The sequence below is a fragment of the Anguilla anguilla genome, chromosome 13 (genome assembly GCF_013347855.1).
Source record: "Anguilla anguilla isolate fAngAng1 chromosome 13, fAngAng1.pri, whole genome shotgun sequence".
Classification (NCBI taxonomy): domain Eukaryota; kingdom Metazoa; phylum Chordata; class Actinopteri; order Anguilliformes; family Anguillidae; genus Anguilla; species Anguilla anguilla.
Genome location: NC_049213.1, coordinates 22459221 through 22473489, shown reverse-complemented (window position 1 = coordinate 22473489; position 14269 = coordinate 22459221). Strand labels below are relative to the sequence as shown.

General features: G+C 46.6%; 1 protein-coding gene across 1 annotated transcript in view; it reads left to right on the top strand.

Moving 5' to 3' along the window:
• arhgef3 (Rho guanine nucleotide exchange factor (GEF) 3) overlaps nt 1-14269 on the top strand; it is an 81176-nt gene that overhangs the window by 6445 nt on the left and 60462 nt on the right. The window contains exon 2 of the mRNA XM_035388725.1: nt 10230-10296. Coding sequence (XP_035244616.1) covers nt 10230-10296 — 67 coding nt within the window. The remainder of the gene's footprint in view (nt 1-10229; nt 10297-14269) is intronic.

Sequence of the window (14269 nt, the reverse complement as noted above, 5' to 3'; positions counted from 1 at the left end):
TATGATTGCTTCTGATCCCATGATTGCATTGTTTACTGTGCATCTTCTGAGCTAAAGCAATTGCCAAGGATCAGTACAGACCTACAGAACTGTATCTGTAAACATTTCCAAAATGACAAAGACAAAGTAGTTACTCAGAAATAGTTATTGTAAAAGTATGTTTTGAATAATATAGTGAAAATTGCATACTATGACGTCAAATTACAAATGATATGTCCACAGCCCGGACAACTGAAATCGATCAGATACACAATGATGACTAGATGCAGTGCCCCCTTAAGGCTATTGAAGGGCAAACACTGTTCTTGCAGAAAAAATAGCAAGAATATAAAAAAAAAAATGTCCTTGTCACATTTAACTACACAATCAACGAATAAACTGGCTAGATAAACTAGATCTGAGGATTATTGTTTTGTTGCTTGAATATTTAAGTTAATGTTCATATATTTAAATTGTTCAGTCTCAATGCCAGTGTCCAGTAAGCTCCCTTCTGGGAACAATATGACTTATTTTATAACACATAGTAATATGACACATGTACAGTATATTGTTAGTTATCTCACAGTTTAACTGACAGGAAGCAGACTGTATTGCCCAAAGTGGTTTTTTGGTGTAATTAGGTTTTAAAACGTGTGCTATATTTTTCACAAGCTTTCTTGAACCACATGTCACAGAAGTAAATGGACACCTTTCTGTATTTTTACCCTTTTGGCCCAAACATTGGTGTTCACCCCCCTCTGCAATTCCACAGTCCTCCAAGTAAAGTGCGAAATTGCATTGTGGTTTTATGTTACAGGCAGTTTCCAGATAAGAACACCTGTAAGGCCTTGAACCTGCCGTGTGCAGTGGCCACACCGCGTACCTGTGGCATCAGTCACCTGTGCTGTACATGAGAGAGAACTACTGTAATAACGGTGTGGGGACGCTTTTAGGGTTCAGCTCCCGGTGCTCTGATTGGCCCTCCTGAGATAAAGTTCTTGGCCAGCTGGCTGTGCTGTGCTTGCTGAGAGCCTCGTGAGGGGTGCAGAACTGGAGACTGACGTCAGCTCTGATAAGCATGAAACGCTGAGCATGTGGCTGGGTGCTGCCGGTGTAAAGTGAGTGGTCCTTATCTCAGTGGAGTGATGCGGAGGATAAGGATATGGAGTGGCAGCTGATATCCACGTGTTCAGCATTGCTGTCGGTGTGTGTGTGTGTGTGTGTGTGAGAGAGAGAGAGAGAGAGTGTGTGTGTGTGTGTGTGTGTGCGTGTGTGTGTGTCTGTGTGTGTGAGAGAGAGAGAGAGTGTGTGTGTGTGTGTGCGTGCGTGTGTGCGCGCGTGTGTGTGTGTGTGTGAGAGAGAGAGAGAGTGTGTGTGTGCGTGCCTGCGTGCGCATGCGTGCGTGCATGCGTGCGTGGGTGTGTGTGCGTGTGTGTGTGTGTGTGTGTGTGTGAGACCACTCCTGCATTCTCACTGGCAGGTGTTACCTCCTTCTTTAGGATGCAATCAGGCTCCGCCCCTCACACACAGGGCAAGTGGGGTTTTAGTGTTGTCATGGGACTGCTCCTATGACAACCCAGCATTCATATCTGTGGGGCCCTGTGTTCTGTGGAGCTCCCATAAGCCCAAGAGCAGGCGGTTGTGTTTGCCCCTAGTTTGTGTTTGTGCTGTTTTGCATCACGTCAGATGAATGTGTTATGAAATGCATCTTTGTCCATGACCGTGTGTAGGAGGAGGGCTCTTATGCATTTCAATATGTAGGAATGTATGTAGAACACTGTGCTCTGACACCTCTCACTGTGAGGGCCAGCACAGTACTGTGCTTCTGTCTGCACTCTGTGTGTGTGTGTGTGTGTGTGAGAGAGAGAGAGAGAGCAAGCACAGGGCTGTTTCCCTGGCTCTGGAACGGAAGGAGTGTGCTGTTGGAAAGTGTGAGTGACTCTCTGGGGTCTGGGTAGGAGGGACACTGAGTCACTAGACCTTCACTGCCTGATGTAGCTACACATGCACACACATACACACACATGCACTGCCACACTTATATACACACAAATGCACAGCCATACATACATATAGGCACACACGCATGCAAACACGCACACACACACAAATACATGCAAATATCCTCTGATTGTCACACTCTCATATCTTACCCTGATACATAACAGCATGTGAACAGGCACATCTACACTGCAGGAAAAGACATTGGGCAGTGACACACAGTGCCAAGAGTAACACACACATGCACACACACAGTTTGCCGTGAGACTGAACACATCCAGAAAAGCAGTAATGTTGAAAATGGGTAAAAACCTTTTCTTCATTTAAGCCTGGGATGATGAGTTCCACACTTGGGAATCTGCTCTGTCAGACAGAACCACGCCCTGATACTGCAGACATGGGTTTCTTGTTATTTCAGGCTGCCAGGCTGGATGTGTTTTCCTGTCTCTTGTGGCACGTGAATTCATTGTGTGTCTCTGCCTCTTGGAGTGTGAAGTGATGGTTGCCGTGGCTGCGGGAAGCTGGGTGGGCGCTGATTGGCTGCTCAGGTTAGGGCTGCAGACTCATTTTCCCACTGCGCCTAACATGAAGGGGACCAGGCACCACATACAGCTTGGTGGATATACCTCTACTGAAGCCTTCTAGTGTGTGTGTATGTGCGTGTACGTGTGTGTGTGTGTGTGTATGTGTGTGTGTACATGTGTGTGTACGTGCATATATGTGTGGGCATGCGAGCATGTGTGTGATTGCATGCAGTCATTGTATGCATGTTTATGTGTTAAGAGTATTTGTGTGTGTGTGCACCTTTGTGTGCAAATGTGTGCATATTTGTGTGTGTGTGTGCACACATTTGTTGCATTTGTGTGTGTGTGTTCGTATGTGTGCATTTTTGTGTGTGTGTTTGTATGTGTGCCTGCGAATTTGTATGTGCGCTTAGGTGTGAGTGTGTGTGAGAGAGAGGGAAAGCAAGTGAGAGGGTGTTTCTCAGGCTGAAATGTGAGACCTGCCCTTTGAAATGGACCTCGCTTGGTTCTGACAGGGGGAATTTGGGGCTGCATTCCATCCAGCCCTCAGCAGAGCACCCATAATCCCATTGTTCTCTCTGCCTTACATCAGTGGGTGCTGCTCCTGGTGTAGCAGGTGTGAGATATGTTTCAGACCCCCCTCCCAACCAGTCCTCAGCCTCTTTCTGAAACCATATCCACCGCCCCTTTTCTTTTACAGCAGTAATTACTCTGCAAACTACCCGGGAGATTTTCCCATGAAGTGTACCACAGGTGATTGAACTAAAGAAATAAATTAAAAATGCCTTGCATTTGCACATAGTACCACTAGAGGGAGCCACAATGCTGCTGGATTTGATTTAGATGATGCATGCAGGCAAACACAGCAAACACATACAAAGTGCCAGAAAGCCAAAAACCCTCCCTGTACTCCCTGGCCAAGTGATAAATGAAGTGGTTCATGAAATTCAGACACCATTTGACATTTCGAGAACAATGTGAACAAGGTGCCAGGGGTCGGCTGTGGCTCCTATAGTAGAGTAATATGGACAAGAACAACAACTAAGTAGGTTCTTGTGTGAAATGAAAAAAGTTATGAAGAAATGCTAAATTGTGAATTATACATTTGTAAGATATCTTAATGTCTAGGCTGATGTGACTTTATTTAGGTTTTTAAATTCAAGGTAAGGGTTAACAAAGTGAAGTAACAAAGATTTTTTAGGTAGAGTTTTGTCAGCAGAAAAAAGGGCCATTGGTTCATTTCTAATTTCAGGGAAGGTAGCATTAAGACCTTGTGTGATCACTTTAATCTGGAATTTTAAGTGTTCGTTAAGCCACAATAAGAAGGTTTCCGAACATGAAAACAGTGAGTTTGCATAGAATGATGTGCAGCGTGTCATTCCTCAGTATGGAAGCTGCCGGTCTGGGGCCACAGATCGGTTGCATCGCTGATTGGTTTCTCACTGCCATTGAAAGCGGACACAGCTGAGGGCCCCCTTTCTTCCCCATCCAATGGGAACGCACACGTGCTGTCAGATCCTCAGTATTATCCTCAGTGTTGTGGCTGCTCTACGCAGCACTGGCCATAAGACCCTGTGCATTTCCGCTATGACGCACTCCGCTCATGACTCGGAGTCATGTCTGCTCTTTGCCTAACCTCTGCATGCACTTTTGTGAATTCCTCTAAGTAACAGTGACTGCAGTGTTACTGTAAATGTAAAAGTCTCCCTCATCTTCCTTCTGCAGTGCATTTAAAGGGAGTGTGAGGTCGCTGTGATATAATCTGCTGAATCAAACCTCCTCTCTCAGTGCTGGCTCGTCCTGGTGTTTCTGTGTTTGGTTTAAATCTTCAGTTCTTTGTTTTAATGCACCAGAAATGCTTATCCTGAGGAAGTTGAAAAACCAGAAAAGACTCCCAATGTTTGGAAAAATCTCAGTCAAAAAGAACACATGATTATTATTGAGTTTGTTTAAAACTAGCCAGACAGTTGACTGTTGACAGCCTTCTGTGATTAATCCCATTCACGGCTTTTGCAGTTTGTTAGCCTGTGGCCATGTAGTCTGTGGGTTTGTGATTGGTTATTTGTCCTTGCGTGCCATTTTATCTCTTTCCTACTCAGCAGCTCCTAACAATGCTTTTAATGAAAAATCTAAAACAATGTGAAGTGCACTGGAAGTTGGACGCTGGTCTGCTGACATGTTGTTGCGTCGCTGCCATGGCGAGTTTCCCTGGTAGCGAGTTCTTTCATGAAAGCCCCCGGCAAAACCTGTGGGCGTGGCTGTCCTCCTCACCAGGCTGACTCCAGAAAGCCTCGAAGTGCGGCTTGTGTAACAGAGACAGAGTGTTCCAGTCTGAGGTAATCTTCCACCTTGTAATTTATCTCTGGGCTGCTTGTTGATCACTGTCACAGAAACACGCAGGGGTTCTCCACTGCACTTCAGCCTCTCTGCCACTAGGGGGACTCACAGGTCCAGTCAGATTCTGGAAGTCAACCCCAAGGGCATGTCTGAAATAGCCTCCTAACTACTGTCATCAAAACATGTCCTGTCTACTAAACATACTGCCTGCTGTTGAACGCATATTGTTTTGGTACCTGATGGGCAGTATGCGAAAAATCTCATCCATACTATTTTCCAGCAGTACTTGCAGTGTTGTCAGACATCCCTGCCTCTTCCTCTCTGATTTATGGGACTTCCTCCTAAAAAGCATGGTTTATTGCCTGAAAAGTGTAGGTATGCTGTTTGAGACAGGTCCCAGGAGGCCAGGGGCAATATGTTCATTCTGAGCAGGCTTACCTCAGATAGGCAAAGCTGCCACTCTCTGTTTTGTTTCTCTCCCCTTACCAAATGTATCCCTATTTTAACTGGCTTCTGTTAGACAATCTGTTTTCGGCTGTGTACTTATCATTTTGTGACCGTCCTCTCGGTTAAAAATGATCAGGAAAAGCTTTTAGAATTGGCTTATCTCATTGTTTGAGTGCTTTCTTAAATCAAATATTATTTTTGCAAAAAGCCATGCATAACTATTTATCTCTGTGAAATGGTCCGTTATCTCACACAGGGCAGATGAGTGTCATTTCTGTGCAAACAATGATGGGAAGAAGACTCCTAAGCAAACACAGGCTAAATAAAAGCGATATAGCGTGCAGGACTCATCTCCCCTGCGTGTCATTCAGTAGTGCTTGTTTAGGGGGCTAATTTGGTTCTGTCCAAGTATGGACATTTCCTGCAGACCTGTACCATGGCACCTAACAGCTCATATGGTGCTGCTGCACCTTATAGAGGGTCAGGGTGCATGATGAACAGCAGTCCAAATTGGGATTCATGCCATGCTCTTAATATTTAATCAGCCTAATAATGGGCTTGATCTGACATTTTTCATGAGATACAGCAGTAGACTGCATGTGCATCCTTGGTGAAAACATTTTAGCAGCATTTCAGCAGTGTTCATAATGATAATGGCTTAGAAAATGAAGCCAGAATAATTGGTTGGAACAAAAACCAGATACACGCCTGCTCTCCGGATTGGAGCTGTGAACCCTGGTTATCAGGTCACCACGGTTTGAATTGACTATTTTTGTACCAACCTTCTCTGTCCTGCTGTGAACCTGAGCAGCCTTATGGATCAGGTGCGTTTGCTGTTCCTGGCCTCTGTAGGATGTGTTTCTGTACCGATTAGTTGTCTCTCTTTCACCATGCAGGGCAGGGGTGCCCAGTCCTGGAGGACCACAGTGTCTGCAGGTATTTGTGATTTCCTTTCAATCAGCAGACATTTAAGGTCCTGAGAACAAGCTGTGTGCAGTCTTCAGCCAATCAATGACATGAATGAGTCACTGGGCCCTCCAGGGCTGCATAATGACCGCCCTGCTGAAGTGGCTTTCACACCCCGCCCCAGGAGTGGTCTGGCGGTGCTCTGAGGGAAACTGAAAGAGAATCTGATATGGTCTCTGAACAGCAGGGACACGGGCCACAGCCTTAACTAACGCGCACAACAAACATGCCAGGTTCCCAGCATGCAGTCCTGCCCGCGGGCTGGCATGTCCAGCTTCCTGTGACACGCCACTGTGACGGCCACCAGAGCTAATGCCGCCCCCAGGCGCCAGGCCTCTCAAACCGGGCATGTTCCTCTGTGCCCGTCCTGGATAGTGTGGGCCCCTCTGGCTCTGCCCTGTCGCTTGGCTTGTTGCTAGGTGGGACGGAAGAGGTGATCCAGGCTGTGCAGCAAGTGCAGTGGGACCGCCTGCGGGCTGGGCAGGGCTGGGTCACATTGTACGGGCCGGAGTACATGATGGTGGAAGTGTGAGAGAGATCGGGCCGTTCTAGAGGATGTGAGCTGTTGCTGTCATCGTCGCTCATGATAAGACACTGCCCCCGCCCAGCATGGAGTAACTGACAGGCTGTGTGAGCCCATGAGAATTCCTGCTGGAGATTAGCTGAGGCAAAGAACCCCGCAGGTCTCACACATACCTTCAGGTGCGTTTCTGAGGGCTGATGAGGAATGTGCCATGTTGGGTCGCGTCACATGACGAGTGCAAGGCTCGCTAGCTCTGTGTTGCGCTCCGGGTAAGGGCGGGGAAAGGTGAGAAAAGGTACAGTACATCTCTTTAAGGTCACGTTTAATAAGCTGTCCCATGGCTGCAGCGTTCCCCTTCAGGAGTCCAGGTGGGCACAGACTGGCACACTCATTCTCTGAGGGGCACAGTTGCCACTGTCTTTCGCGCCGTGCCCCAGCAGTGGCGCTGTGTGTTCAGTGTGCTGGAGGAGGACCGCTGCAGGTAGACTGCAGTCCAGCTACACAGGAAATCCTTCCTCTCTGGGTGACCCTGTAACTAAGGGGAACGGAACCAGGGGCTGATCCATTTCAGGATTTCATGCCAACTTTTGCTGTTGATGATACAACCGGCCTGATATTTAATGTGTTCTGACATATTTGACAAAGTTGTGCGCTACAAAGGGCAGATTGTACATTTGTCCTTGGAGAAAATGTTTTATTGGGTTAACATAGGAGTGAATCAGCGCTGGTGTTTATAATTGTTTAGTAGATGACAGCAGAATATTTGGTTGGAGCAAGAAGCACCACATCAGCCCCCCAGGACCAGTTGAAAGCATAACCTCAACTGGAGTAATAACTGCAGAAAGTGAACTACTCCTTTAACATCCTGCTGCTCAGTTGCTGTAAATCTCTCAGGTAGGGGCTGCAAATTTATGGTGGTTTACCTGTCCAAGATCTTAAGGTTTTGCACTTTGAGACCCCAGACAGGTGAAATATGAAGGGTTAGGGTTAGGGTCAGAGTCAACGTCGTGTTCCTCCGTGTAAATTGTAACTTGCTGGCGATGGTAAGCTCCGCCCCGCTCGCATTCCGGGCTGCGCAGGCGCCTGCTGCAGCGCTGCATCTATGTGCGGAATGTGGACGGCGGTGGTTTGGCGCTCCGCACTCCGTACGCACAGGTGCGGGTGGAATGCTGTCGCCTGGGTGACCCAGTCAGCTCGCTCGCTCGCTCAGAGTCACACACACAGCGCACCTGTTCCATTGAGGGGAGGAAGCGCATTCAGGAGCCGGCGGTGTGAAGCCATGCCTTGTCTCTGACTGCCTGCCGGGCCGCATGTATCTTTAGGTTAAATTTGAACTCAGGTTGAAGGGTTTTCATCACATAAATGTAGCCCAGCCAGTGCTACATTTAAAACTGTATCTTCAAACCCAATTTCTTCTTGAGGCACTACATTCTCTGTCTCCCTCTTGTACCTGCTATGGCACTGAACGTTTCTGTATTTAATACTTTGAAGTATGCTGTGTATTAATGGTGACACTGTTGACCTGGCATGAGCTCTTCATCGCTTAAATATTATCGAAGGCACTAATGCAGGTCTCTCTGGATAAGAGCATTTGTGAAATATCTGAATGTAAATGTAGGTTTCTGTTGCTCTGTTGCAGTGTATATACTTGCAGCTATTTTGTTTATTTGTCCATCGTGTCAAAATAAAATTAAATGAAAATTTATATACCACTGAAACTCTGGATGAATTCACAGAAGAAAGAGACTTTAGGTCAAGATTGCAAAAGATATTTTTCATTGATTAGTACCAAGTTCAAAAAGTGCTCAAGTGCAAGGTGGCAGAAAACAGAATGAGCAAAAGGGCCTGTGAGACTTATTACTTTTTAAAGGGTCTCATGTATTCAGATTTCCTGAATAGGAAAGGGGTTTCTAGGCTATAGTGTGGCACAGTTTGGAATGTTAGCTTGTTGAAAATGTCAAGGATGCCTGAGATCAGGACATTTGTCCTTGTAGTGGGAGCTTGGCCTGTGTTTGCGTTTCTAGGATATGTCATGGAATGGCATGCTAGGAACCCTCTTTTCTTTGACTGTGCAGGAAGAGCAAAGAAAGGGCTTTGGCTGTGGGAAAAAAACTGAAATAGTTTGATACTTGCATAATTAATCTCTGATGTATTTCTGAAACCCCTGTTCCGTGCTTTTAAATGAGGTCAGGCAGTATTTATGGCCTGTAATTTTCGAGTACACTTTGGGCTGGTTAGGCCCCGTTAGTTAATGCTTCAGTTGTGGCCCAAAGTCTGATTGACATGCTTTCAAACATCAAAGGGCTTGCCTAAATGGACGGGCCGTGGACGGACGTTCTCACAGGCTGAGAGTGGTGACTCGCGTTTCTTAAACATACAGGGCATTAGCAGGTGCCTTTGATGTGTTGTGAATCACAAGCAGACCAGACTATGGCATTCTCAAACAGGAAGGAGTTCACCTTTCTCCCTCTGTCGACCCTTCAGAGCAGGAATCACAAACCCGTCCTGAAAGACCACAGCATCTGCATTGTGGTTTCCTTTCAAACAGCTGCCAGTTTAGGCTTTGAAAACAAGGTTTGTGGACTCCTAAGCCAGTCAGTGACTTTTATTAAAAATTTCAGGACTGACGCTCACTGAAAACAACAGACACTCTGGTCCTCCAGCACTGACGTTTGAGGTCCATGATTCAGAAACATCATGACTGGTGCAGTTCATTGGGTGTTGGCAGCTACCGTGGGCTGAAGTTCATCTCACTGATGTAGCGACGCCCCGTGTTTGGTGGGGTTTTGAATCTCAGGTAGCCCTCAGCTCTCTGAACTTTTCCATGATGGGATCTAAGCTCTGACGGTGCTCTTTCTAGGATGGTAGTGTAGTGTAATGGTTAGGGAACTGGGCTTATAATCAACCCCAGGATTGAGTCCCAGGCAGGTCACTGCTGTTGTACCCTTCAGAAAAGTGCTCAATCTGAATTGATTCAAGCAAAATATCCAACTGTATGAATGTATTGTATGTTAAAAACAGAAGCTGTGTAAGTTGCTCTGGATGATGGTCTGCTAAATTTAAATAATGGACATGAAAGAAAATATGTTTCATATGTGGACATCCACTATGCTCACATGTTATCAACATCACCTCCTAATTTCTGAATGAAGCCGTCATTTTAAATTTATAATATATTCAAATTTTTTATATAAGAATTGTGTTGAACAAATTATTTGAATATATTGCACATAATACAGGTTCCTGCTGTTTGACTATAACATAATTGAACATAACCAACAGAATATAGGCTATTATTTAGATTAACTTTTGTAATGTAAAGGAAAAAAACTTCTGTGGCGTGTATTGCATTTTACTGTATATGGCAATATAATTCAGTCGTTTAAGGGAGGGAGAGGAGGCGATTGTGTCCAAGGTGTTCACATTCTTTCTGTCCCTTTGTCTCTCTTCAGGCAGACGCTGCAAAAGAAGAGTTCCTTCTCCCTCTTCGATTCAGCGAATGGCTGGTCCCTCCGAGGGGTAAGTCACCAACCCGAAACGTGATGGGTGGACAGCCGCCTGGCTCACACACTCCAGTGAACATGACAGTGCTATAAAGACGAGGTGCTGGCGGGGTAGTGTCCTGCTGGCTTCCTCTTGCCTGTTTCCTGGGCCTGGCTGTGGTTCACAGAGGAAGCTCTCCCTGCAGACCTCTTTCCTGCTCTCTCTCTACACCTCTCTACACCTATCTCTGTCTCTCTCTCTCTACACCTATGTCTCTCTCTCTCTCTCTCTCTGTCTCTCTCTCTCTCCCTCCCCCCCTCTCCCTCTCTCTCACTCCACACACAGGCGGCTTCTCTTGGACACCTGCGTGCCCTGAGTAGTCACGCCTCTGACCGCAAAAACATGCAGATGCATTATGAAATACGGCCAACCTTTCAGCTGCGCAGCGTTTCGGTTTCACACCGGGTCGCTGGTGCTGGCCTTCCGTTAGCAGTTTCACTGCGCGTGTTATTTCTGACATCCTCAGTCTGTCTTCTTCTACTAACCTGTCACCTTGTTTTCTTTTAATCTTGCTGTGATGTGGCCACAGTGCGTTCACAGTGAATTCGCAGTACATTCACATTATATTCAGTTTATTCATTATGTTTACCGAGCGTCCACTGTACGTTCTCACCATTGCACTGGGGTTGCCATCATCCATGATTGTCCCCCCCTCTGTTGAAACAAAATGTCTATACCCAAACCCTCCAACCTTGCTCTTATCACCCTCAGCCGCACTTGTTGGTCAGAGGTGGAGGACAGAATGGCTTATACCGTGTGATGGGAGCAGTTGAATTGTGGTCCTGCGCTATGGTCATGATGCAGGTCTGGCATGTGGGTTAGGGGGTCTGTGTTTACGTTTGTGTAGTGTTTACACTACAAAGTTTCTGGTGCTTAGGTGTTCTCTTTCTCAGTTTGATTCAATTCCAAATGCTTTATTGGCATTACATATTTCAATATATGTGTTGCCAAAGCTTTACATTAAACACAAACTACAATACAATGCACCTTAAAATGATTTATTTATAAGAAGAAGAGTAGTAATTCATAAAAACAAATGATTATTTTATCAATTCATTCTTTCAGTTGAATAGTTTGCTAACAGTTCTTTGTCTCTAATCCCCATCGGGCATGGCCCTAACAGTGAGGACCCCAGGTTTCAATCAGAGTGGTTTTTTAACATTTCGCTAATTCCCCCACCTCATTCTCATTCTCATTCTGTGTGCCTCTCTGAGTGCCATTGAGTGGTGCTCCACACATGCACAAAGAAACATTTCTCCTTTTGTGGGAAAATTCTGTTGATCATTATTTAACAAATTGTTGCGGAAGATTGCCCTCAGCGAGACTTGTTGAAAATTGGGTGCACTCAAGGGACAGAGGGTTGCCGGTAACTGTGACATCATCACCGTGTTACGTTTGCCATGGCAACATGATGTGTGCTGTCTTTCTTGTTGACTGAGGGAAGTGTACACCTTTAGCATCAGCTTTTTACACAGGAAATCTTGTGCTGCTGGGAACCTGTGAAGCCATACGACTCTGCATCAAACACTTCAAAAACGTTACACCCCACACCCACTTTACCTCAAAAACCAGCCTCTGCAATCATCTCCCTCTCTCTCCCTCACTGTCTCTCTCTGTCTTTCTCTCTTGCTCTCTCTCTCTGTTTCTCTGTCTCTCCTTTTCTAATGCAAGTTTCTATAAATTAAACAGGTAATTCATGTTAAAGTGAATGATCTCCTGTGTTTATGACATGGCTTTGCTGGGTGGGGTAGATTGTCGCCCTGTATAAATGCCCCTCTGGTGATTTGTGTGGAGAGGGAACTGTCTGAGGTTCTGTAGATACGCTATGGCCCAGTGTCCAGCGGCACCCCCTCCCTTTAACTCTCTTCCTCCTCCGACTCCTCCCCCCGGTGACGCTTCCCCGTGTCGAGGCTATCTGCTTTCTGAAGGAAGCCGCTCTTTGTGTTGCCGATCTGTCTGCATTCCACTTCAGTGTTTCGGGGTCAGCCTCCAAAGCCGGACAGAGGCCCAGGCAGCCTCTGGCGCGTGTGGTTTTGGACGCGAGCGTTAAGAACAAAGTGTTCTGCCCTCTGCTTGTGTCAGATTGACATTGGACTGCAGAACGGGGTGCGACAGGGCGACTTGAGTTGAGTTACTGCTCGACCCACTGCACAATGCTGTTCTTTAGTCACTGTGTGTGTGAGAGTGTGTGTGTGTGTGTGTGTGTGTGTGTGTGAGTGTGTGTGTGTGTGAGTGTGTGTGTGAGTGTGTGTGTATGTGTGAGTGTGTGTGTGTGTGTGTGTTTATGTGTGTGTGTGTGTGTGTGTGTGTGTGTATATGCATGTGTATGTGTATTTTGCAATTAATATCAGGGAGGACATGGTGTTACAGGAAGCACTTTTCACCTCAATGCATCACCGTGCCAGAGGACTTGCTGGAGGAGTCACCACATAATTGATTCATTTTTGTGTCCCAGCCTTGCTTGAGATGTCTTGTTTTTTGCCATCTTGCCAGCTCTTTCTTTAGTAGTGGAATATAGTTTGCATGAGAGGGACTGTACAGCATAGTACAGTATAGCACAGCACATTATAGTACAGCACAGCACAGCACAGCACATTACAACAAACTATAGCACAACATATTACTGAGGACAGCGCAGTATCTGTCTATGAAAGGTCTTAGAGGTGTGTTTATTCTCAGATTGCTCTCAGAACAGTTCACTCTTTTGTTCTTTATGGGAATCAGCTGTTATGAGAGATTTATATGACACTGTGGTTCTGAAGGCCACTCCAGGCCTTGAGCGCGGTGGGAATCTCTGCTCTTCATTCCAGTTAGACTCCTCACTGCCTAATTTGGATAAGAGATTCCAGTTTTCTGGGTCTCTCCCTGTCACAATCAATTGTTAGCTGAAGGTGGGCTGTGGGAGCCTGGCCATTTTTAGGACTCTCAGCCCCCTAATAGTGTGGCCAACTGATGTTGTGAGGAACCACACCCTTCTCCACCCCAGTCCGGGACCTCTGTCTGGTGTTAATCGATATGGCCCTCCCTTTTTCACCAATTGCAGCACATTGAGAGTGGATCCAGAGTCGGGCTGGGGCGTGGGGTTGCAGTTCCATGGACCCCTACCACCCAGTGGTGCCAGGTTCTCACTGGCTTCAATAGTCTTTATTTTTGGTGTCCTTTTAATGTATTGCTGTGTTGTTACATTGGACGCCTTGTATGTGTAGTCCATAAGCCTACTCTTGGAAACAAAGTTTTATTTATCTCAATTAGACTTCCTGGTTCAATAAAGGCTGAATAAAAATTAAATAAATAAAATGCCGAAGTCAGGATGTCCCAGTTTTATCTTCCAGAGGTGATGCAGGGGGTTTCCCCTCCCCTGCGTTATCTTGCCCTCGCCCCTCCGGCCCAGGACAGTGATGCCCCCGGAGAAGACGCTGAGTCTGGGCTGGGGAGCAGCCAACCCAAATACGTGCCACACTCCCCCCAGGGATGAACTCAGGAATCTGCCATGATGGCAGAGAAAGCAAAACAATGCGAGAGAGCCCGTCCTCCATCCCCAGCTCCAGGACACTCCCGCCTGGCTGCCAAACGTACCGTAACCCCCCAGGGCTGTGCTAAAGAATCAGCCAGCTCGCTGTAATATTAAACAGTGCCTCTTCGAATGGATCTCTGTTAGCGCGCGCACGCTTCAAATAGAGCAGGCTGTTATCCGTGTCTCCGTTTGTTAGCGCGGCCTGTGCCAGAAACGCAATGCGGTGCTAGTGTGTGCCGGAGTGTTCCGTCTGGCTGCAGCCCAGCGTGTACGCAGGTTCTGGTTCAGTGCTCCGGGGCTGCTGTCTGCTTCGCTCTTCTGCTTTATTGTGGCTTGGGCCAGAATTCAAAAACTCTGTACCTTATATCATATTCCACGGCAGGGCTTTGAGGAGACTTGATACAAAGCAGACAACGCTGGCGAGTCGTGTTCCTT